At 44.3% G+C, this 26,198-nt stretch overlaps 1 protein-coding gene across 3 annotated transcripts in view; it reads left to right on the forward strand.

The window, feature by feature from the left end:
- hipk2 (homeodomain interacting protein kinase 2) overlaps positions 1-26,198 on the forward strand; it is a gene marked incomplete at its 5' end in the record, with an annotated part of 51,826 nt that overhangs the window by 14,090 nt on the left and 11,538 nt on the right. For 2 of the 3 annotated variants that reach the window (XM_080875389.1, XM_080875390.1), the window contains 7 exons: positions 17,462-17,585; positions 18,174-18,293; positions 19,564-19,650; positions 22,851-23,035; positions 23,157-23,319; positions 25,201-25,426; positions 25,841-25,962. In XM_080875389.1, coding sequence (XP_080731515.1) covers positions 17,462-17,585; positions 18,174-18,293; positions 19,564-19,650; positions 22,851-23,035; positions 23,157-23,319; positions 25,201-25,426; positions 25,841-25,962 — 1,027 coding nt within the window. The remainder of the gene's footprint in view (positions 1-17,461; positions 17,586-18,173; positions 18,294-19,563; positions 19,651-22,850; positions 23,036-23,156; positions 23,320-25,200; positions 25,427-25,840; positions 25,963-26,198) is intronic. The other variant, XM_080875391.1, reaches the window with a different exon arrangement.

The following is a 26,198-nucleotide window of genomic DNA, read 5'->3' on the forward strand; positions in this document are numbered from 1 at the left end:
AGTAACAAATCCTCGAGGACCTGCGGTTTATTAAGGCTGTTATTTACATAGCTTACAGTTATATGAGGGGAGATATTAAAAGTCAGAAAATAACAAGCTCCATTACATAAACACAGAGAAGTAAGCGGGGTAGAAAAAAAGTTACTTTTATTATTGGAGCTAGCAGAATTACAACATGCCAATTAGCGAGTTTTTTTTTTTATGAGTTTGGCTTGCTGACATGAAGGGATTTGTTTGTGTGCATGTGTGTGCATGGCCTTGTGTAAAAGAAAGAGGTTAGCCTTGTGTGACTAATAACACACAACCTGTGCTTTTTGAGCCCAAATACTAACAAGACCACATAGCAACCAGAGGAATAAAACCCTATGTTAGCTGGGTGGGATTTCTTTTGTTTGTGTGTGTGCCTGTGTGCTGTTTGCACTTCTGTATGCACATCTGTGTGTACACGCACAAACAAACATTCAACTGTTCTGGACGATTACATTTCCAGGGCACGGTCAGTCGATTGTATAGGTCCATGCATCCGTAATGTCTAAGGGAAGGGAACGCTTTCTGGCAAATGAATGCACCTGACCTACAAACAGACAAGGATCTGCTAAAAGCAGACAGACCAACGGGAGGACAGACAGACGGACTGTAAAGTTAGCCGATTGGTAAGAAACAGACAGTAAGACCTACAGACAGATAGAGGGCACAGTCTGGCTGCAGGGAGAGATGGGCCTTTTGAATGAACATTTAGGTTAGACAGACTGGGTGTCAGGCTTTGCCCTCAGACATATATCAAACATAGAACCAGCCATCCAGGACACATCACATAGCTCAAGGCCCCGATGTTGGTCCTCCTGACTGGGGCAGGCTCTCTGTCTTCCTCCCCTCACAGGGGGAGAGGTCTTTGGAAGTTTCCGTGGTTGCATAGCTCAGCTAGACCCATTCTGTGTTGTTTGTCGCCCATAACACACAACATACAATTATTTACAGACTTGAAGCACAGGCACTCCATTGGGTTTGTTCTCATTTCATAGCTGGCGTGACATTTTGGCAAACGTGTGACGGGAAATGAGCTTCGGTTTGTGTTTTCTGTGTCCCGTTCACCATTCGTGATGATAATGAGGGCGAAAAAGGCCAGAGGAGAGGGGTGGGGTCAGTATGCTAATAGTGGGTGTACATTTTGATGCTCCACTACCAGCATGGAGTGGTTTGGAGATATGGGCTATCATTCTCCTCCTCCTTTCCCCTCATTATCCCCTCGCGTCTTTCTCTATCTCTGTCCTCCCCCATCTCATGCTTACTGCTCTCATCCCTCTCTATGCCCTTCACCCCCCCCCACACACACACACACATGCACTCATACTCCATCTCCCTCATGGTACTCCTCTTCTCCACCCCCCAAAATGCCCCTCTCCCGAATATGAGATACGTTTGCTTTCCTCCACCGAGGTGCAAGAGTGGGACGCGTGGCGTGCAAACTGCTGATGTGTTGGTTTCTGGGTAATTATAACATCCCTCAGTCTCCAAGAAAACTCTAAACTAATGTTTAATTTTCCTCTCCTGCTCAAAGGAAGCCCTCCTTTGTTATTGCCGTGGCAATTAGCTGAAGCCAAGGCCTAGGCATTTCCTGTGATTGTTGTGATTTGCATAGAGAGCGAATCAGCGAGTATGAAGACCCTATAGTACCTCTTTTTCCTCACCGCCGTATATACAGCCGCCCATTCCTCCCTTCCAATTGCTTTCCTTTGCTTCCCTCCTCTCTATCTGTCCCTCTTGCTGCGCTGCGTTTCCATCAGTGGCTCAGCACCTGACACGCCAACCCTGGTGTCTAATACCTCGGTACATCGTGACTGATTGGGAGGAATTGACTAACTGGAGGGCACAACACAGTGATTGTCTTTTTCTTCTCCAAAATGAAAGAGTCATCGGGTCACGTGTCTCTTTCCTTCTCGATCCCTAATGGTCAACCTCCAGCTTCAGCCAGCAGCTTCTAATTAACTGCCTGTTAGTAATGTAGCTGGTGGCATCCCTCTGAGGATGGCACTAATGGAAGTTGTTAATTGATGGTATAAACATACTGCCTGTACGGTAGATGAAGATGTTACATATATGAGCCGGGCAGCTACGTGCATACAGGACACATGCACACGTTTAAAATTTGGTGCAGCGGCATGGAGGCTTGTGTGTAGTTAATAGGTTCATCATCAAAAAGCAAACAGCTAGATGTCAGTGACTCTGCTGTTTTTACATCCTTATTGGTACCATTTACTAGCATTATTGCATCATGGCAGCTTTTGCATTTTTCTGATCTGGTCAGATAAGAAATAGATCCATCCTGACTGTTTGATTTCAGGGTGAATGCTGCTGCCGTGCTTTACGGGTCACTGCTCCGAATAATTCAGACTTGGTTTGTGTTTCTGAATTAGTAACGATGCCACATGGTTACCAAGTATTTTTATTTCTGTGGAGTTTAGTAGCTCAAAACTATCCTTAATGAACTACAATATTTTGGTTAATTTCAATAAAAGCCCCCACCCTCACCTCCACCCTTTGCAGCTTTGCTGAGCTTTAGTTTCATTAGAGTACCTGAATGAATTTGCATTGCTTTATCAGCACCTGCCTCTGTGTCTATTCTTACTATAATAGTACCACTGTGTGATATGATATGCACATTTCCTACACCACTTCTCTCATAGGCTCTCATCAGATTATTAGAACTGGTATTTTCCCTTTTGTGGGTTTAATGCTGAGAGCTGTGGCTTCAGGGAGCCTATTTAGTCATGAGAGCGATAGAAAGAACAAATGAGAGAAAGAGGGGTAGGCAGAGAACTAATGGTGAGATTGAGGGTAAGCTGCTGGGTCTGTTAAACCTGAGGAGTGGCTAATCCATGAGATGGTACTCTGCGCTCCTCTGCTCTGGCCTGGTGTGGCATGGTCGACAAGCGGGCACATCCAGGAACCCAAAAGTCAAACATAAATCTCCTGATCTATATTTCAAAGCTGTGAGGAAGTAGTGAGGAATTCGGTAATGAGCTCCCATCTTCCTTTTGGTAGCAGAAGACTCTCTTTGTGGAACTAATTGAAAGTGGCATGTGGAGCAACGGGAGCTCTTTAGGGGCTGCGCTGTGTTTCAAGGGAAAGATAAGCCTGCATGCCGCTGTGGCTTTTGTGTCACAGGTCTGAAATAAACAGGTCTCTTAGAGGAAGAGTGATGCACTTTATGGCTATCAGTGTGTTTGTGTGTGTGTGTGTGTGTGTGTGTGTGTGTGTGTGTGTGTGTGTGTGTGTGTGTGTGTGTGTGTGTGTGTGTGTGTGTGTGTGTGTGTGTGTGTGTCGGGTGCGTTGTGTTTTTGTGCCATCGGGTTGTCTACAACAACCCGTGTCCATTGCTTAAATTCCACCCCCTACATTCTGCATCTTTGCTCTTTCTCCTCTTAATAAATCTAGTTTTCTGTGTCAGCTCATCAGAGATGGGGTGTGTCTGTGTGCGCGCGTGTGTGTGCACGCACATTTTCACAGACAACCAATTGTTATTTGGGCTCTCTGAGCACAGTGGAGGAGCAGCTCTGATGGGAGAGGGGCTTTCTTTATTACAGATATGGAAATGGCCCAAGACGTGTGCAGTTGCACTGATATACTGCCTGGCATTTGGTGAAATAATGAAACGCGCCGCGGCCCCTAGTATTTATGGACACATAAGTAAATTCACATATGACTGCAGACATGCAAATACTAACATGCATATTAGTGCACATAGTGAGTTGTCCGCATACATAAGCATTTTTTGTTTGTTTGTGTCTAATTGCAGCCTTCTTAGCAATTTGCTTTTGTGCTTGCACATCTGGAGCAGAGAGCTGTCCGCTCAGATGCTCTCACCAGGGTCCTGCTTTTTGTTTTTAAAATTTTCTGTGAGCCTTCACAACAATTTATTACATTATATGGTCACTTTCATATAATGACTATTGTTGTTGTTCACTGGCAAAAGCCTCACAGTCACAGATGTTATTAGATTATGTTTGTTTTTACCTCCGATGCACCTTTGAAAGAAACAGGAGCATCAAATGACATTCAGTAATAGCAAAACTTGAAAAGATCTCATTAGTGTGCCAGCAGCTTTTTATCATCTTTATCCAGTGTTGCCGCGGCCTCGGTCACTTCTGTCTGACCTTGTCATGTTTCCTGCGAGTTTGCTGATGGAACCAAAAGTAGGACAGTTTTATCCTGCAGCGCAGTTTTAAGTTCTGAGGCGGGGGTGAGAGCAGGATAGGGTCTGTTTTGGGGTGACCATGAGGAGAGAGGAAAGGGTGGAGATGGTGAAAGTCTGCCAGGGAGTTAGAAAACAGCCCAGTGCCCAGCTGTGAAGCTCCCCCAGGGGCTTTGGGAGGCTGTGGAATGTGGCTGATGTGCGTCTGGTTTGTGCTGGAGATAGCAAAGGCCTGGGGCATGCAGCTGTGAGTCGTAATGTCTGGTAGAAGGGTGCGTGCATGCCCATACCATCTTCTTAAAAGGAAGGACGCCGCAAGATTATTTGCGGATGTGTTCATGTCTTCGTTTCTCTGCGCATATGTCACCTCGCGGGTATGTTTGTATTTATATATGCAGTGTTTATGACCCTCTACTGGCCAACGCTGAGGCCCCATCTCTGGGAAATGCACAACAGTCAGACTCATTTCCTGTTTAAGGGTTCAGGTCACACTCTTGTGCCTCACTCACTGGAGACGTCTGGAATGTGAGACAGGACCAGATTACGACACGCTACCTCCCTCAAGGATTGGTTGGTTTGCCCGTCAGAAAGCAGCTTTGTTCCGAGAGAACATTTCAGGAGGAGACAACAGCTCGCTTTTGTTCTGGAGATTTCCTGTCCTGTCCTGGGCAAAGGGTCGGTTAAAGTGCACGGAGGAGGACCACTCCCTTGTCACTCCCTCCTTTTTTCCCGCCACGCGAATCACCGCTGGTCATATTTCCAACCCACCGACCAATCGCGGCGTCTCATGTGTCTGGGGGAAGCGGTCTTATTGGCTGTGCTGGGAGGGTGTCTGGGAGGTCAGAGCTGTGTTCATTTCACACTGTGTCCATTTGGACTAATTCCAGCAGCACCTTCACGGTGCTCGCTGAGAGAGCAGGGAAAGAAAGTTGGTAGGGAGAAGGGCACGAAAGAAAGAGAAGAAAAGACCGTTTCTTCCTTTCTTTGTGTGTCAAACAATTTGTAAATACATCATGTTAAACACTAGTTTAAAATTCACATAGAGTCCAGCACGCTCCTCCAGTGCTGCTCCTCCACAGTTCACTCTTGTATTGTTACCTCCAACTCTACAACAAAAGGAAATGTTCGGAGCCAGAATTCCTTTGTTGTGCATGTGTGTGTGCTAACTGAGAGGGGACGGTCATCCCTCTAGGCAAGGTAAGGTAAGACAGGAAAACACCTGGTTAGGAAAGGCAGTCATCAGTTATATAGGTGTCACGGGACATGCATATTTGGGTGGAATGTTTCAGAGGGGGGGGAAAAGCCGTCTCTGTCTTGTCATGCATCGTGAAAAAGACATTAAAGCAACAATTTTCAGTGTGAGGTGGTTTGAAACTTTATTGTTTGACTTGTAAATGTGGATTTTCCCCTAGTATGTATCAGTATAAGTCGCTTTCTTTGATGAAAAGATAATATGTGCAAATTATGTTTAAGGGTAATTTTCTTGTTTACTTAGTCACCGGCTCAGCTTCTTTATAATATAAACTTCCTTGCGTAAATCATGTCTGTGTTTGGCTGTCGCAGAGATTATTATGAAAGAAATAATCAACTAATGTTATTATCTAGTTGTATATTGTCATTTATCAAGAAAATTGTTACTTCTAATAGTTCCAGCTGCTCTATTTTTTCGGATTTGCTACCTTGATAATGAAACTGATTGCTCAAGTTATCATTAGTAATTGTCATGTGTGTTAATACCAACTGTAAAGCCACAACACTGATTCCTCGGATTACTCATTTCTGTCGTTTTCCTTCTTGACACATAAACATATCTTAGATATTCATGCTCTGCTCAGGCGGGGGCGTAGCGCTGAGATAGCGCAGTCCGAGTTTCATCCAGATTACTGAAGCTGGAATGAAATCTGTCTGCTGTCGTTTTGAGTGAGGCCATGGGCAGCAGAAATAATGTCATTTTGTCCCTAATAATTGAATCTTCAAGTATAGCTACATGAAAAGGATAACGCTGTTTTGATTTTTGCCGTGCAGCGATTGTTTTCCTTCGATAGACAATGTATGGCATATTAAACGCTGAGCATGCCTTCATTGTTTGTCATAGTCCTATAGGGGTAGGAGAAATTAACACTCTCTTTATGGCAAAGGGAAGGAAAAACAATCCAGGAGTATTGTCATTGAAAGGTGATTAACTGTGACTATACTTACAAATGACTGCAGGGCGCTGCTGCTTGGCCAAATTAATTACCTGTCATTGTGACTGATTGTTTTTGAAGACGGCTCTTCGTATTGTTGCCGGCTGTATCGAAAGAGTCGGCACTGCATTTTCACCAGACTGTAAGAACACAAATACAAACACCGGTGATCAAAGGCAAAATTACAGTAAATGGTGTGTTCCTATTTACTTTGACTTTTTTTTTGTTGGTGGGAAAAGAAAATCTATTTGTTGTGTCTTAGAGGAGCGTTGCTTAGATTGAATGAACATCAGAGACTTTTTTTGGACTATCGTTTTAATGCGGTGCGCAGCGACGTGCAGCGTGCCACAAAATTTGATGACAGTGTGCCAAAGCTTCAGAGAGAGAAAGCATCTTCACTTACACGACTTCCGAGGCTGATCTTTGCACAAGAAACTGTATCTCTCATTGTCAAGTATGCAAAAGCACTAAAATATCCGTCTCCTTCCATTTGTCCTAGTGAGGAGGCTGATTTGTGACGAGGCTACAAGGGAGCAGCCTATTTGTCCAAATTCCTCCATAAAGCCTTAATAATCCTGCTGTTGTTTCTCTATGTGATGACATTTCTAATTCTTGTCAGGGAAGAATGCAGCGTGACAAACTGTGTTAAGAGTGTGTGAAGACACAGCAGACAGGCAGGACGCTGGGGCACATAGAGGGACATGAGTCGTGCAATCACAGGAGGGATGGCTCGCGATCGACAAAGGCTTCACCTTTCCCATCGGATGCTCTAGAGGACAACCATGCGTGTTTAGGGATGTGTGAATATTCCTGCATGATTATGTGATTGCTGTCATGCATGTGTGATGTTAATTGTTGCAGAAAGGCTCAGGGGGGTCAGTCTTTGTATTGGATTAAGGCCTGACCACATCTGGGTGACAATCTGGATCAGCCGCTGTCAGTCTGTTCCATCCACTCTCTAATTAACCATAAGCCCGCTGCACTCTCGGGACCCTACTGAAACACACATGCACCACAGAGTAGCACTCTCCACAGAAAGATGGCGAGGGATGCAGTGGAGCAGACAGATCGAAGGAGTGCTGTAAGCCAGGGGAAGATTATCCAGGAGGACTCTCCTTGTGTTAAATTTTAGAGAGAGATGGGGAGCTGCTCTCTTCTATAGAACGTGCGTGAGGTTTAGTTACTGCTCTGTGCAGCCCTGTAGCTCGTGGTGAGGCAGTGCAGCCTTGGGCACCGAGAATTCATGTCACACACAGCAAAATTTGATTAGGCAGGAGATGGTATTACTGCCTGACCTGGTAGGAGGAAGGAAGAGGGTAGTCAAACAAGGGACGGCGATAGAGAGAGGGAGGGGTGAAGGATTGAAAAGAGGTCTGGGCGGAGGTAGAGAAAGGGAGCTCATGTACTGTAGCGTACATGCCCCGCACAAGCCCGGGTGGGGGTAAGGCAGAGGGGGATTTTTCAGTCTGCCTTGCAAATTTCTCCCCATGCTCTCTTTCACTTGCCCCAGAAATAAGAACCCAGTCAAGCAGAGCAACGTGTATGATTGAAACTGCGTACGTGCGTGTGTGTTCGCCTCTGTGTTTGTGTGTGGCAGGTAGACATATGTCATTACGACGGGTGCACGGCACCCCTGTGGCTCCTAGCTATATGTTCCCAGGAACCACATTTCAAATGGATTTTGGGCGTCTGTTGTTTTATCACATATCCAGTATGCACGGCTCCACTAGCCAGCCACATTGACTCTGCCCTCTCTTTCTCGCTCCCTATCTCTTAATCTCTGTCTTAGTTACCCTAAATCAACAGAATGGGACATATTGATGCAAAGCCTTACAGTTTCTTGCTCTAAACCGTATTGGACGGGAGCAACTGATGGAGAAACAAATGGCAATAACGCAGACAAGAGAAAACAGACAAAACCGCAAGTGAAAGAGGGAGACAGTCAGTCAAGCAAGCAGATGAGACTGTGTTTGCCTTGGCCGGCGGTTTACATAACTGTCTTGCTGTGTGTTTCAACTGAAAGGCTCCAGCGCAATATTATTATATGATATACGGTATATTTTCCGTTTTCGCCTGGGCTCTGGGCTGTCCTGTTGTGGCTTGCACTCTGCTGGATGAATTCTCGGACTTTTCTTCTGATTGCATGCCAGCGTCAGATGGAGCTGAGAAAGAGGTTTAATTCTAGCTGCCTGAATCTCCTGTACACTCCAATTTGCTGAAGTGATCAAGCTTGGGTTTAAGCATCTCGCAGCCATGAGCAGACACAATCTCATCTGCCTGACTCACCCCATGCACCCGTCTGCACAGTGTGTCTCGCTGCCCGTTATGCTGCTTTCCTGTCTGTTGTTGTGAATGTTTCACCCACGGTGACAAATGTGCCAGCTGTTTAAACTTGTTGACTGAGCGACTGCGGTTCGGTCTGTCTGCTTTTCTGCTCTCTGTTCGGTTTTGTCCGCTCATAGTAAGCTCACGCTTTTCCTCTGGGTTTGATAATGGTGACTAACAGAGTATGAGGACGCTCTAGCATCTTTCTGAAGGGTCAGCGGTGGCATTTTAATACTTTCCAAGAATCGTGTCTCACTCATTTTTAGGTTATTGTTCAGAGAATCAAACTAAATTTATATTTACATGGAAACTTGAGCTCGTGCCTCCAGGTTGGGTCAGTGTCAGGCCAGTGGCTACTAGACTGGCCTAATAATGTCGGACTGTCATTGCGCTACTCTAATAGGCACAGAGAGACTTGAGGCTCCCTTTTGGCATCCCCTGAATCTTCTCTCCAGGCTGTCTGTACAGACAGCACCACTGTATGACAGATACCCATCATTTACTGATGGCAAATTTTTCCCGGCACTCCTTCCTTTGACGAGACAGGCAGAGGGACAGAATATGTGTGCATATGTAGGTGTGTGGGTGGGTGCTGATCGAGAGGGCACCACCTGCACTCATGTATATATCATGTATATATCTATCCACTTAGCACTTTTAATTCTTATTCTTATTTTTATATTTTTATGACAGTATGTTTGCACTGAAGCACCGCAGCAATTTCCTAATGTTGTAAACCTGCTCAACATTTGGCAATAAAACCCTTTCTGATTCTGATTCTGATTCTGATTCTGATCCATCTTCCATTGTTGTGCCCACCCCGCCCGATCCATCTTTCATTCCTTCATCTCTTTTCTGTCATTTATCCCCCTCCCCCTGTCTCCATCCTTGCTGAAGGAGGTCTGTCCCTTTGACCCCTGTATCAGGCAGTGAGGGGCGGAGTATAGAGGGTACTGCCGAGAGCCCCTGAGAGCACAATCATTGCAGGTGAATATGAGATGCATTACTGATAGGAGCAGCTGTGTGCTGGAGAATAATAATAACCACAGGAAAGAGGTAATTACCAACTGAGAACGATGAAGCAGCGCATAGATGTTGAACTGAACAACAGAGCTGCGCTGTAGTTGCAGTCATTGTGTTTTGTTTTTGCACATGTTGGGCTTTCTAATAAAAAGCGAGACAAGAAGGAGCAAGGGCAGGTGAGAAATGGGACTGTACCGCCTTTCCTAATAGGAGGAGTCGCCATAGCAGCAAATGTATTACGAGGACACTAAAATATGTTTGCTGTTCTGTTATTTAACACTAGATCTGATATGTTATCTAATACTGCTGTGAATACAATGATTTGATAACAAGCCTGTATGTAATGACAAAGGTTCATGCAACGTGACAGAATGCGGCATATCCTGTGTGCTAATATTGACTGTGCCATGCTGCGACAATGTGCCATGTGTGCCACAGTGACAGGGGTGGCTCTCTGCCCACTGAATATTTCACTATATAAAATGCCTCAAACAGGAGGGAGGAGCTGTATGTGAAACGGTGAGACTTGGTAAAGGATAAATGTATAATGTGTAAATGCTATGCTAACTCTTTGTTAGAGTTTCGAGGCTGCTGAGCTGAACCGTGCTCCAGATTGTGTTGAATCAGCACACGCCCAGCTATCACGCATAGTTTATATTGGCCCGCTTTGATGCATTTGGAGCTCTGTAATCACAATTTCTGTAGAAGCTGAGTTGTTGTTAATATGTTTCTGAACATTTGCCTTTTTCTTTCTGCATTATCGTCACAGTGCCATGCTTTTGAGCCACTGCTTCTTTTGATGTCGATCCCTCGCTTTGCATGAAACATCCTCTCTCCGACTTTCCTTCCATACGCGTTTGTTTGCCTTGTTGCAGTGCATTGCTGGACTCACAGGAAATGCTAATATTTTAACACCTAAAACAGTGACAGCCTTGTCAGCGCTTTTGCTGTGCCTTTTTCTGGGAGTAGGGGAAAGAAAAAAGAGCGAGAAAGAGCCCTGTTTTCAAGACCTTGAACACCAGGAATGTCGCCCCTGCTTAGAGAGCAAGACAACATCTCTCAAGGACTCTGTAAAAAAAAGTTTGCCTTGTCCAGATATCCCCCTCCCGTTTCTGCCTCTCAACCACCTGGAACGCGCAAGCTCTAAATTTAAATGCGATCTGCAGTCCCTGCCTGCATAAAAGCAAATTTACACAATCTTTGCATCTCACGATTGGCTTGTGCACTGTACAGCAATTCCTAATGTAATGGGAGCAGGCGGTTTGTGAGGTGTAGTGTACTGTATATGTGTGTGTGTGTGTGTGAGAGTTGGAGCCACAGGTGCACGGCAGGGGGTGTAACTCCGCACATTGATTTCACAGCCAGCGACCACCATGCAATATATCTGGGAAAGTGTTTCTCTATGGTGCACCTTCAAAGAGGCTGTGGAGGAACCTTTGAGGGCATGAATATGTAGATGAATACCCAGGGGAAGGAAGGGAGTCATTCACAGCACCAACCCGAGCCTTTTACATTAAGCAAGGGCAAAGCGTGGGATGAGGGGAAAGGAAGAGAGGGGAGGAAAAGGGAAGAATTGAAGGGGATAAAGTGGAGAAAAGTCAATGGCAGGCTTTTTTCTCATGAAGTGCTTTTTCCTGTTTGCACTGGGCAGCTATCTCCGTCCCCTACCATCACTTTTTCATAACTGTGCTTTCAACCAGCATACGATTATACTGGCTATGTTTGCTACTGTACTTTTTTACTTTGATGATGCCTTCTGCTCTTTACCTATTACCGCCGGGCTATTCAAGAGAATGTGGTTACATAAGAGCCGATGACGAAGTCTTTGAGATGTAAAGGAAAAGATCAAACCCATTACCAAAGACTGGCTGACTTGTGTGTTTGTGTGTGTCTGTGTGTGTTCTACATTTGTGCCTATGTAAATGCTGTCTGGTTCCGGGGATCCATCAGTCTCCCTTGTGGAGCCAAGCTAAGGGAAGGTCAGCCTGATGGATACATCCTGACATCCACACACCCTGTGATGTCAACTGTGTGCGTGTATCTGTGTGAGCGCATCCGTGTGTGTGTGTGTGTGTGCGTGTGTGTGGGCTGGCAGGCCAGCCAAGCGCAGGCACTGTTCAGCAGAGCAGAGGGCGGACAGGCGAGTGGGGAGGGGAGCACTTCCCTGGCCTCGGCGCCCTAGTTTGAGGGTTTTAATGCAGTGTCTGTGTCTATGCGTGTTTGTTTCGGGGCTGAGGGGGGCAGGGTGCTACTGGCAGTGGCGTGGTAGGGATGGTAAGTAAGGGGGGTGTGAGGTGAGGTGTAGGGATTGGGTGGGTTGGCACAGGACTGGGTGAAAGGGCTGAGGTGAAGGAGGTGGGCTGGGGTGGCAGAAGAAAGGCGCCATTCATGAGTCGTGCCATCTCTGGCTCCTAACGGGGCTGAGGCTCATCAATGACCAGGCCAGCTGGGAGGATGTCAGTATGCACACACTCTCTCTCTCTCTCCCACCCTCCTTCTTTCTTTTGTCAAGGCCCAGTGCTGTCAGAGACTCTAGCCAGAACACTGAGGCCTCTCATGCACTTGGGTCCCCATTCAAATCCACCGAGAGCCTCTAGCTAACCGGTGTTTTGTACACGTCTACACTGTATTTGACATGTATGGCCTGGTGCACTCTGGTGGAAGAAGCTCACCGGCATCCCCAAAGAGGCACTGCATGTTGTAGCCTGACCAGCTGGAGATGAGCTGGGTGAGGTGGAGCTTAAGGTCGAAAAAACTGCTAACGCCAACTGAGTGTAGCAGGCTTTAGAAGGTGTGTCCAAACCACAACTGAGGTGTTTGGATGCATAAAGAATGTACAGTAGTTTTAGTCACACTACAGATGGCAAAGTGGAATTTCTTTGGCTTCATCATCAGGTTTACATTTTGTTCCAATGATATAACCTGTATAGATGACAGGAGACGGGAGAGTTAATGAGTTTTCATCTGATATTTACGACCAAATACCAGGAAAACTGCAGTTCTTATTAGTCTCAGCTGCTGGCTTTGTGTGTGTTTTGTGCTTATCAGCAAAAGTCAGCATGCTAATGTAGTTGGCCAAGATGACGCACATGATACATTAAACCAAGTAAAAAAACAGCATCTTAGTATACTGTCAGTAACAGCACTTTACTCTGAAATCTGATAACTCGGCTCGCAGTTTATAGTATGTCTGAGTTTTTATCTCACAAGGGAACAATGACACACAAAACAGTAGATCTAAAAAGCATTACAGATATATATATATATATATATATATATATATATATATATATATATATATATATATATATATATATATTTTTTTTTTTTTTTTTTTTTTTTTTTTTTTTTTTTAAGGACTGTAATTAAGTCTTGAAACTTTTCAATATTTTGATAACCAACGATTCAGAAACCAAGACTGCGACCACAAACCACCTGGCTGCTCGTGCCCTGTTTTACCTACAGCAGAGATGAAGAAGCCATCCTGTTTAGCATGAAAAACTGAAATGATCCTGTACGCATGAATTGTCATATCTTGTGTACTTAAGAAAGGGGGACAGGAAAGAAGCGAGGCTTGCGAGCTGTGCATATGTGTGTGCTGTTTATCACTGCCAGGGAAAGGCCTGCATCAGCAGCAGCTGTGGGGCGCTTTGCATGCAATGGCAAGACATGCATTGGAAGGGGGAGATTTGCATTTGTGGTTTCATATCATGAGCAACAATGTTACTCCCTCTCACTCTTCCTTCCTCCCCTGCGCTGTCTTTCTTTGTTTCTCTGCGTTTCGCTGATCTGGAGGAGCTTTCTGTGAGAAGCACAGGGGCACTGAGAACAGCATAAGTAGAGCAGTGGAGCAAAGCTGAGAAGGTTCAAGCTGAAATGGATCCAATTCTTTCAGTCAGACACAGAAATAAAAAAAAAAAGCTTCACGTGTATACAAGAAAGCAATCACTTGTTGAAGCTAATATTGCATTAAAATCAGCGACAGACACCCTATTGAGCCAAAATCACTAAAAGTTGTAAAAGAAAACAAAGGGTGAAGCTGAAGGTCCTGTGGTCTGCATCTGTCCAGTAGAGTCGCAGTGATTTAGGGGACCATCAGATGAAAGGCTTTCCTGTGTCTTTCATCTTCACGTGCATTTTGAAGGGTAGAATTTCCTCAAAAGCAGCCTTTATTGTGTGAGTAACCTCCCCTCTTTTTGAAGCTTGTAGTGGCTCATATTTCCGGTCGCTCAGATTTAAATGACTTTTATTTTTTCTTGTGGAAAAATCATATTCATGCAAATCAGGTGCTATATGTTTGGGGGTTTTGTGTAGGAATATGTGAATCCTATTTAGATGACAAATGCACCACAGAACTGCCTGTTTGTTGGTTTCATTATGCTGTGAAAAAAAATGCACAGGTAATATTAATGTCACAGCGCTGCCTGCTTCTATTATCGACATCTGCGCTGACAGCATGATAAGCTAAGAGCTGATGATGCTGGGATGTAAACAGAGTGGAATTCTTGACAAACATCTGTTTTTTGTTCCGTGTTTGTCAAACAGTTTTGCGATGATATAGTTTTAAGGTCATTTGATGTGAAAACTCAAAACTGCCCCATACTTGAAACTTTGCTGTAAAGTAGGAGGCACTTTTGATTTCCTTGCAGAGTTTGTACAAGCTTTTGTTTTTGCTGGGGCCAAAGGGGATGCAGAAAGGTCAGTTCTAACACTTTTTGGGGTATCCTTGCCACCCTCTCCAGTGGTGTATGCTTTTTAGGGCTGCCACGATTTGTCGACTAGTCACGATTACGTCGACTATCAAAATCGTCGACGACTGATTTAATAGTCGACGTGTCGTTTGAAGCTTTGTAAGATCGCAAAAGACGCAGGAATAATAGCAGGATTTAAGAGTGTAATAATGGACTGAAACAGAAGATGGCAGCACAGCATGTACAAGGATGCCAGCTGCCGTTAAACCCCGAAGAAGAAGAAGCAGCTGTGTCCCAGAATTCATAGCGCGGCCCAGCTTAGTTTCCAACAATGGCGGTAGCTAGTTAGTTTTAATATTACTCTTATTATTCTTTCTGGGTCACAAAATAAACGTTTAACATATTTTCAGGCGAGAATGTAGCTGTGTAAACCTCAAATATCTGCTCAGTTTATCAGGACACCACATATTTTCAAAAGCGCTCCGACGTTTTCGGAGACGTCTGTTACCCACTAGCTCGATAGCTAGCCGGGGGCTAGGTCACTAGCGCCGTGAGAACACCGGACTCCCCGCAAATTGTTTTCAAACCCACCGCTGTCTTTCGCGACTCAGGTTAAATATATATGAGTCACTTAGATAAATTAAAAATGTTATTGTTTGGCTTTTTTTTAGTATTTTATTTGTTCCTGAGTAAATCGGTTTGGCTGAGATTAAAGTTATAGTTTTTACACAGCTGAATAAACGTCAAGCAGACAGCTGATTATCAGAAGTGTGAGATGCTCCAGAATTTACTCCGGTGTCCTGTTATATTTTAGATAGCAAGGAGTTTATTAAACTTTACCGAAACAATCTGCAAATTTCATTAAAATTGAATAAACTATCATCTTGTCTTTATTTTTAGTTAGCACCTTAAAAGCTTAAAGCTGTAAGCTAATGATAGTTATATAAGAGCAGATGCTGCTGGTGCAATAAGCTGTAGTTTTACGTCCAGTGGATGATGATCTGATTAGTCGACTAATCGCATAAATAATCGGTGACTAGTCGACTATCACAATAATCGTTTGTGGCAGCCCTAATGCTTTTACATATATGTCAGCAGTTGTTAGTCCCCCTCCCCTTGTCTTCAGTGAAACTCCAGTCGTGCTGACCCTGGTCCACGTGTCCATCTCTTCACTTTTAAGTAGTCCTTGCTGTTCCTTCTGATATAACCTCCTAACAGACTCCTTTACGCCTCTCTGGCAGCCTTTTTGACAGATCTCTCAGCTGTGCGCTGTTGTCTTTGTATTGGTGTGTAATGCTGCCCTAAGATACTGTTACTAGAGTGTTGTCTTGGTGTCTGTTCCACTGCTGCCCTTAAGACCCCAATAACCACTGTCTGTGACAGGAGTTCTTCACTGAGCAAAGCGCCGCCTCCCCTTTTGCTTCATTTTTGCCTGTGCCTCTGTGGAACTCTGTCTTCCTCTTGCTCCTATTTGCTGCAGTATCTCATTGTCTGTCTCTGTGGTGCCTTCTGCCTCTATACATTAGCCGTATCTGAGTGTACAATGAATCGCCTGTGCCCTCTTTTCATTTCACCCCTCATCAGCGAGCAATGAATAGGGAGCAGGGGGGCTACAGTTGGAAATTTGCTTTTAAGTATGCGAGGTATGCTCATTCATTCTCTTCCAAACCCCCTGGCTGCCCTCAGACCACTCGCCCATTGGCCCCCTACCGTTCTATGAAGTCCTATAATGTACCCCGTGCTGTTTTCCGCATTCTCTGTTTCCCTGGTTTGTTCACTTCCAGCGGGCCCAAGGCCAGACCCCCTCATTTTACTCTCCGTGACCAAAAATCTCTGAGGGCAGGCTAGTTACCATGGTCACAGCAATCATCAGTATGGATTTGAAACTTTCCAGGATCCACCTCGAGCTCCTGTGAACTGTGTGTGTGAGCTGTTAATGTGCTGTTAATGAATGAATTTAAATTTTCCTATTTCAGCTTAAATTTGTTATTCGGAGCTAAGTGGTTACATCTTACCAATAGATAACATGTTAGACCAGAGACACTCCCCACCACCCCATCCCCCAACCTGCATGGTGATGACAGCCAGAGAACCTCTTGAAAGTGCTTTGGATTGTTAGCGAGCAGAAACAGTGTGTTCTTGGTTATTTTAAGCCCCATCAGAGACGTGAGCTCACAAGAAGTGTATTAGTCTTTCTGACAGGACATAAAACGTGTTGAATGAAATTTGGGAATTGTTTGGGACTGCAGTGGTGCTCAAATACCTAAAACAATATTTCTTCCTTTTTATCAAATCATAGCATTTATCTCCTTTAGAATTCCTACTTTTTTCTCTGTGTTTTCCTACAAACAGGAAAAGCCTCTTTGGAAATTAATTACTGGCATTTTTAACTGTACTGTAACTTAATTGAATAATTCCTTGGTCTGGTTACTATTTATATTGGTTTTATTGTTCATGTCCGTCCATCCATCTGTTTTTCATCTAATTGCTCATGCTATAGTTGCCTAATTCTCACTTTGGATTGTGAAACTTCAACTAAAATACTACTCTACTGCTCCTCAGTGTCTGAGTAGCAGAGATGGGGTTCAGTGAGTGGCGCTCGTGCACGGTTATCAATCAGTTTTGTGTCTGCAAGGTGCTACTTTGGAGGAGCTTAAACAAGAGATATGAAAAAAGGGACACCCTGCTGACTTTAGAAAAATAAATCTCAAGGCTGTGCTGAGAGATCAATGTTAAGACAACAAAAGAGCCTGCAGACATTGAATTCAACGTCTTGGTGTGGAACTGTAGGTTGCGTGCATAAATCCGGACTTGGTTTCGGTTTTGGAAATCGACCTTCAAGTTGTTACCTCATGTTCCCTCCAACATATGCAATGTTGAGTATTTAATCGTTAACCTGTGTATATTAGAGTCTGCTGCTCTCAGATGAAATGTGAAGAGAAAGATCCTCACAAGCTTCTTCTTTTACACATGATTTTAAAATTTGCTTTAAGCGAAGTCACAACCTAACCTCTGACTGGGCGATATGTTTTCTCTGTCCACAGAGCTCCAGAGATCATCTTGGGTCTGCCTTTCTGTGAGGCCATAGACATGTGGTCCCTGGGCTGTGTGATAGCTGAGCTCTTCCTGGGATGGCCCCTCTACCCCGGAGCCTCAGAGTACGATCAGGTAACGTATGATTTGAACTTATGAACCGCTGATGATTGTGCATTGAGTGCTTATACACCCATAGATTAATATGCTGTTATTTCTGCATGTGCATGAATGAGAATTGTGCGTGTCTGTGCTCTCTCTTCATGAATGTGGACTGAATGTGCTTGGGAAGGTGGGACGCGTCTCCCTGAAATCCCCCTGACAGCGCTTGATGATTCTTGCGCAGCCTCCCTGTTTATCTGAACAGATGCCACAGAGCCACTTGTCCAATTAGTGCAGCCCCTGTGCTCCAAAGCAAGACATTGTCGCGTTCCTCTCTCGCTATCGCTCAGATGAGGCACAGTGGGGACACCTTGAACAAGTTGTGCTCCATCTCCATCTCCAACAAGCTCTTCTGATTTCTCACAAAACCAAAAACTTACCCCGCCTCATTTACAAGTCTCAAATCAGTCTTAGCCTCTTAAGCTGAGGTCATGTTTGGCTGCCACGTATACTTCTATTGGAGTAGTTAAAGTCAGCCTCCATTTTCAAACTGCCGAAAGAACATCTGTCCTTATGTGAAACTGTAAAATGTGCTTTTTTTTGTCCTCCTCTGTTTTGCAGATCAGGTACATCTCACAGACACAAGGTCTGCCTGCAGAGTACCTGTTGAGTGCAGGGACAAAGACCACAAGGTTCTTCAATAGAGATCCGGACTCCACCTACCCTCTCTGGAGACTAAAGGTACATTTGCACACACACGTACAAGCTGTAGTTATTATTCCAGAAACTCTGGTTACACCACGAGCCCTGTAGTTAGCTATAAACACAGTGAGAGGGTAATAAGAGCAAAATAGATCTGCGTGAGAGGATTTGGCAAATAAAAAGCCAGTCTGATGAATGTAGCTTGGAGGGTTTCTGCTCTAAACAGCTCCCATTGTCCTTTAATGTAGGCCAATCAATAAAGAGCTCCACTCTTTACTTTTTTTTACCCTCATTAACTTAATTTAAACTATGTGCCACACACATAGAGTTCTTTACTGTACTGACCTGCAAATGCTGACACATCTCTGCAGGGTTTGTTGATATTTTTACGCTGCCTGTTCTTGTACCTCAGATTAATATTTTTCAGCTGAATGCATTTGTTATTATTTAAAAAAAAGGGTCCCGGTGGCTTACAGCAGCGATTCACAACAACTGTTCGCTAGGACTGGCCATTTAATGAACATACATAGTGAGTTAGTGTGCATGTTGCCAGGTCAGACTGCTGCCAGGTAGAAGTTTTTCCAAGTTTCTGCTGCATGTGGGAATGTAAGAAGTCTTCTCGGAAAAGCTGTTATGATCTATGGGCGTACAAAGCTTGTTAAAAAAAACAAACAATCATTGTCAGTTTAAAGAAGTGTGTTTTAAGTTCATAACAATAAGAGCTGACAGGAGCATTGTAGGGAAGATACAAACATGGAGTAGAAACTCGACATGACATCACAGCTTTAGCTCCTCGTGATTTTCTGGTGTCTTTGGCATGTGGAAAAATCAAACGTCAAGGCTTCTTTTTTCTCCGCCATGAGGAGCGACTGCACATCTTTAATTTGACCATGGCGTGTTTTTCCATGTAGCAGCAGCTGCTCTGCTTAGCTGACTGTGATTTTTAAAAAAAATGTGTGTTTAGTGTCGAGGTTTCTAACCTTTTAAACAAAAAGAGCACACGTTGTTTGCTTTCTGCACATTTTCATGAAGTCAGGTGTTTGTATGTACACGTCGGTACACATGCACACCAGTGGAATATACACCGTCTCTGTGTTTGTGTCATATATTGTATACACACTCAGCGCCATCTTATTTCTCGGCTGTTAGATAAGTATTTGTGTGCTACCCCAGGGTTACTCAGAGGGTAAGCCGAGCCCTGCCACACATCAACAACAAGAGACTATAATGAGCCAAATGTAAATAGTGTGTTTCCAGAGGGGAAGTGTGATGGGATTTGAGAAGAACATCTGCTTCTTGTCTCCTGCAGACTCCAGAGGACCATGAGGGTGAAACAGGGATCAAATCCAAGGAGGCTCGCAAGTACATCTTCAATTGTTTGGATGATATGGCGCAGGTATGCTGTCTCAGTATCACAAAGCGCGACGTCTTCCTTCCCACAAATCACGCAGTAGATGTACTATTTGCTTTTGCTTTGTCTTTTGCTACAATCGTATCCACCTGTCTCGTGTTTGAGGCTTCTTTGATGGGGGTGCTCAGGTCCCGGGCCAGTTTGATCCATCACATCCTGAGAATTATCTATCAAATATTTGAAATCCCTTAAAATATTTATCTGGCCAAGGTCTGATCTCCAGCTGCAGTGTAGCTCCGCTTCTATATAGAATTTGACTGAGTGAAATGAAAGCAGCTGCTCAATGAACCCCATCCCAAACTCTGCCTCTGCTCTTCATTTTGTGTAACCACTATTTAATAACTTACAGACAGACATTTGAACTGAACATGTGGCGTGGCTGGTTAGCAGGCTCAATGTGTACAGTTTGCTTTCTTATTTAAGCTGCAGTGAGTGTAGCGTTGTGGCTGTGTTTCCACTTTGTGCATCTGCTGTACACGTAAGCATGTAGAGGGCGAGGGACTAAGATAAACCAACTAAGATACATGCACACGTTATTCCTGGACCTCCGACTAGTTTTTCAGCCTGGCTCAGTGGGTCCCACGCCATGTTGTTTCTGCATGAATCTTGTCTTCCCGTGCAGCTCTGCGTGTTACCTGTGGGAATTTGTTTATTTAGGAGATTACATAACCTCGGGAAGTGTTTAAACTAGGTGTGATATGTATAAAGAAAAACACTGCAAATTGAGACAGCTATATATAATGCCTCTCTGTAACTGAGCATGAATTTGTCTCTCCGTGGTGGAAAAGTTCACATGTAGCCATGACATTTTGATAGGACATGCCTGACAGTGGCTGATAGCGAGCGTTGTTGTGTTCACCCTCACTTGGCTAAATACTGGTTCTGCTGGCAGATATGGCAGTGGTGATAAAAATTACAGTGATTTTCCCAGGCCTTTCAAATCTCTCATAGTACTCTGTCGTCATCATGCGCCTTGATTATATCTCTGATAATGACTAGCTGAGAGTTATGAGGAATTTTTCATTTATTTATTTGCTTTTGAATTATGGTCATTCCCAACCAGCAGCCCTTTGGAATCTGCCCATATGGATACGCAACACATGTATCTGCTTAACTGATGGAGACAATTATGGTTGTCCACTAGTGCCCAGGGCCGCTGTCAGGCCTGTCTGGAATAACGTGCTGTCGGCTGGGGCATGATAGTATCGCTTCCTGAGAGTTTACAGTTGCCCCATACACACAAACACACGTGCAACACAGAGTTTAATGAAACCAACCTGCACTGGTATGATATCCCCTGGGTCATCTCTGTCTTCTGCGCTTCAAGCTCTGTGTCCTGTCGTCTACAACATAAACACAGCGATACAGCAGAGCTGCGCGGCTTAATGTGGGAGAAAACTGCCTATTTTGCCACCTCTCACTGTCCTGACCATATAAACAACTCAGCATTGTGGACATCTGCCTCTGCGTGTATAATGGATGATATAGCTGAAGGCCTCGCAAGACAGAGGGGCTGGGTGCCAAAAAGAGATAATGAACCTCCTTTCAGTCGTGGGAAATGTGCGGAGGGTTTAGTCACAAGTATATCTAATTTGAGTAAATCAGACACCAACTTACAACAGATGCAGGACCCCACAAGGGGGCTGATGTAGATGGAAGGAAGGCCAAAAGTACTTGTAAATGGATTCATTTTGATCTGCAGTCCTTCAGTATCTCTACTGGTGCAAGTCAAGCTGCACAGAAGGAAGAGGAACGTGGTCTTCATCTAATCTTTATTATATTTTAATACATATCCTTTCCTCAACCACTCAACCTAGTAGTTAAAGATGAAACTACACATTATGGCTGTGTAGATGGCAGGCCCGCATACAGCAGGATGCCTTGCTCCACATTTCCTGAGGCAGTGGTTGACATCTGCCATCCCTGCCCTCACTCCGGAGTCATGTCAGAGCTTCCACGGCACAGATGTGTTTCCATTAACAACCACTGACGTGCAATGCCGACCACGTTAGATGAAGCCCCGCCTTTTTTTTCATTCTTTTTATAAGTTTTCATTTTCATTGTTATGGAAAGTCAACAAATTATACCGGTATCTTTTCTATCTAATAAATTCACATATCTTAATTCACCGGGTGGTGAAAAAAAATGCTTCTTCTTATCCAGTTTGATTATTGTGCCACCAAACTATATACATTTCCCCAAAGTCATCTATTCCACGAGCGGAGGACGGCGTGATTATTTCTCACCTCATTCTGCAGATTACTCCTTTATCACAGTCAGTGGAGATGGCAAGCAGAGAGGACTGGTTACAGAACCTGAATAAGCTGCATAGAGAAAAAGAATTGAATCAGATTAGCGGTGTTGACTGGCAGCACATCTGATAGCCCTTAGAGCAGGCCTACAGATAAACGTTGCATCTTTATGAAAAACAGGCCGACTACCACTGCACGGGCAGTCACAGCAAACAGGGCTTGCCTGTCTTTGTCCTCCTTCTTTGCCTAAGATCAGACTTGCTATATATCACGACCTTGCTTTGCTCTCCGTTTATTCCTCACCTTACGTGACAACCCAGAAGTAGAGCTAAACATCAGCACTGGTTCACCGCTTCAAAAAAATCGAATTCTGCTGACCATGTAGCTTTTCATTAAAGCGGGAATCCGCTGCTTTGCCCAGTATTTATCCACAACCTAAGCCGCAATGTTTATTAGAGATGAAGCAACATGATGTTCCGAGGCAGATTCTCAGACTCCCCTCAGACCGTATTTAGGTTAAGTTGTCCCACGTCAGCTTTTTCAGATCTATTCGCAAAACGGTGTCCTGTGTGAAAGGCCTCTTTACTGGTTACCCATCGCCAGTGTTTATTTGGTCCGTGTTTTTTTGTTTGTTTTCACATCTCAGGAATAGATAAAAATCTCAGAGAAGGCGCCAGCCTGGGGATATTTCAAGTCCTGCTATGAATACCAGTACAAATGTTTATAATGCCGCTAAGGTGCAAGGTTATCACTAAACTCCACGACACACAAACTGACACCCAAACGTATGAGGCCTTGTGGGTATTAATAGGTTCCCCTATGGGAATAAGCTGTGGGAGAGATTTTTCTGTCATCTGCAAGCACATTAGATCCTTGAAAATGGAGAAGTGTTTGAAATGCTAAATGTCTGCTCGGTTTGCTTTGTGCCTCCAGGTAAACATGACGTCAGATCTGGAGGGGAGCGACATGCTGGCAGAGAAGGCCGACAGGAGGGAGTTCATCGACTTGTTAACCAAGATGCTGACCATCGATGCAGACAAGAGGATCACCCCGGTCGAAACACTCAACCACCCTTTTGTCACTATGTCTCATCTCCTTGATTTCCCGCACAGCACACAGTACGAGCCCAACAAGCCCTGATGTTGTTGTTTATAGAATTATCATCTTGAACATCTGCCACTGTCATCAGACACAGTGCTCATGCCTCGTCTGTCTCCCTCACTCTCTCTGTCCGCGCAGTGTGAAGTCGTGCTTCCAAAATATGGAGATCTGTAAGCGTCGCGTCAACATGTACGACACAGTCAACCAGAGCAAGACACCCTTTATCACCCATGTGGCCCCCAGCACCTCCACCAACCTCACTATGACCTTCAACAACCAGCTGAACACTGTGCACAGCCAGGTAAGAGTGAGCCAAAAGAAAACCACTGTCACTCTCCTACTATGTAGATACAAATCAGTAAATAACCGAAGCTGTAGTTTATTGTATTTGCGTGATAGGTCCCAGTACGGAACCTTCAAAATAAAAGCATAGAACATAGAATGGAGCATGCAGAGTAAGTGCCCCAATCAATAATTAATGCAGAGCCAAAAATATCAAACGGTCACTATCAAACAGGGCTGTTGAGCTGAATATTGACATCTTAGAAACGCAGCTGTTTGCGCCTTTGTTCTATTTTTTTATGTCTGTTCTTCCTGTTTTTCTGTACTTATCCATGTTTGCTGCTTTGGTGCATGCATATCTGTTTGCCTGCATTTTGTCTGTGCCCCAGGTCCTGTGGGATTGTCACAAAGTGCTGATTACACACATGACAAGCCACATTTCCTGCTTGCCTTGCATTCTGGGGCTTTCAGGCCTTAAGAATCCCTTTACCAGGCTTCCTCTCTCTTTCCCCTCTCACTCCTGTCCTCCTCTGTCTCCTCTTCTTTCCTTCCATTTCCCCGGGTTGAGCCTGTGGTGCTTTACCGCTTCGCTCGCGTATGGTCTGTGAATCGAAACTGCTGACTTCTGGCTTCTGCCGGAATCACCAAGCGTCTGGTTGCAAGGTTTTCCAGATTGTGCTTAGTTACAACTCTTGCTCCCCCCCCCAACCCTCTCTTTAGTAAACAGAGTTCTTTATCACCAACCATATCGAGCCAGCTCACACTGAGTGGAATGCGACAAAAACCCAATCTTGCTGTGATTTAAATGAATTAACATTCCCTCAGCTTGTCTTTTCTGCGCCTGGCTCTGAGGGCGTATGGACATAGTTAAGTTAGTGATTTATTCAGCTTGATTCAGTTGCAAGACTAGAATGCATCTGGGCTGTATTTTGCTTGTTTATGATGAATGCCACAGTGCCATATTGATTCTGTTCTCTCTCCTGGTGTTCATCAAAGACGCTAAAGAGAGCAAATGAAAACTGAAAGCACCGTCTTTGTATTTCCCTCCATCCCGACATACACCTAATGAAGGGCTAAAATTAGACGTGTCTTGTGGAGCATATACTGCTTACAAGCTGAGCAAATGGTGTCTCTTAAAAGCATTTGTTTGTATCCAGGATGTTCCCAGGCAGTCTTCGTAATCCACATGCCTTATTAATGGTCAAGACATGCTGGAGTTACCTAAGCTTACGTAATTATACAATGACTGTTGGCTGTTAAATATTGCTTCTGTCATGCATAATTGATTTGGAGGGTAGATAGTGAAGCCGTGATATGAAATGTCAAATTTGGTTGCAGCGTATTATATTGGCCTATTATTAGTCTGTATCATTTGCATTTAAACTGGCTTTATGTCTTTATGACTTAAACACTCACAATTTAAGCAAAGAGAGACGTTCATGCTGCCGTGTGGTTCACGCTTATGGCAAACTGGGACATGCAAAGCATCAAAAAATGAAGTGTACTGTCAGAGTGGATTTCCTGTCCAGCCTCGTCGGGGTCCGTGCGCTGATCATTCTCTGCTCTGGTGACATTTTGTTCATTGATGGTTGATTATTCTTGGAACTGATTGCACCTCTGCTCACATTCTTTCTTTCCCTCTAATTAATCAAATCAACAGTCTGAATATTTTAAGGCATGTTTAAATCATACACCCAATTTTCTCATTCTTTCATCTGTGGCTCCCTGTCTGTCTCCTTTTGAGCTGGTTGTTGTTTGCATTTTAATGTTTCAGTTATTTTGTTTCCATTGTTCCTTTTCATTTAGCCTTTCTATCCTTGGAGCTCATCCTTTCTTCCCTGTCACTCCCATTAGTACCTCCACTTTCATGATTTTTATTTTGGTCCAATCATTCCTTTAGGCCACCAACCTGGCTCCCTCCTCCACCAACAATGCCACCCTTTCCTTTTCAAGTCCTGATGTCTCCATACTAAACTACCAATCTACACTCTACCAGCCCTCCGCTGCCTCCATGGCAGCCGTGGCCCAGAGGAGCATGCCCCTGCAGCCTGGGGCTCCTCAGCTCTGCGCTGCCCGGCCTGACCCCTTCCAGCAGGCGCTCATAGTCTGCCCACCTGGATTCCAAGGTGAGGAGGTCTTGCAGTCCATAAATTGCATAAATTCAAAAAAATCCGATTTCTGGTCAGAGACAGTGTTTCACTGCACAAACAGTCTTCTTTTACTTGCTTGTCTTTTTGTTTTTCAGCACACAGGCAGTGTCAGTCATAGCATTCAAACTGTGATTCACTGATAACTAGAGGCAATTAATCATTTGCGCAAATTTAATAGAATTATTTTTATTCTTTTCCATAACTGCTGCTTTTTTAGTTTTTCCTATATCAAACTGAACAGAACGCATACTTGTCAGGCACACTGTGAGCATGTATACCACATTTGATCTTTTGGAATTTATTTTGAAAATACTGTAGCAACATTATTTATAGGTGACAGATTTTCTTGTTTGTTGACATCCTCCATGCTTTTGCTTTATTTATGCACAGGGCTGCAGGCATCCCCTTCCAAGCACACCAGTTACTCCGTGCGGATGGAGAATGCTGTTCCCATAGTGACGCAGGCCCCTGGTGCCCAGCCTCTGCAGATTCAACCTGGCCTCCTTACACAGGTAGGCACTTTTAAGTATCGCAGAAAACGAACTAATAGAGTTTGAATCTTAACAGAGAGAGTGCCTGTCAGGGACATTTATGAACTTTGAACTGTTCACATTCAAACAAAGCCCTCTGCTTTCCTTTTTAATAAGCCTTCACTAAGAATAGTATCTATCGATGGAGGATGGAAATCACTTGATGTTCTTGACCCTGCCCCTGCTGGCAGCTGTTTTTCCTGAGTGCATTCAGGCGA

This window comes from Rhamphochromis sp. 'chilingali' (genome assembly GCF_963969265.1).
Source record: "Rhamphochromis sp. 'chilingali' genome assembly, chromosome: 2".
Taxonomy (NCBI): Eukaryota; Metazoa; Chordata; class Actinopteri; order Cichliformes; family Cichlidae; genus Rhamphochromis; species Rhamphochromis sp. 'chilingali'.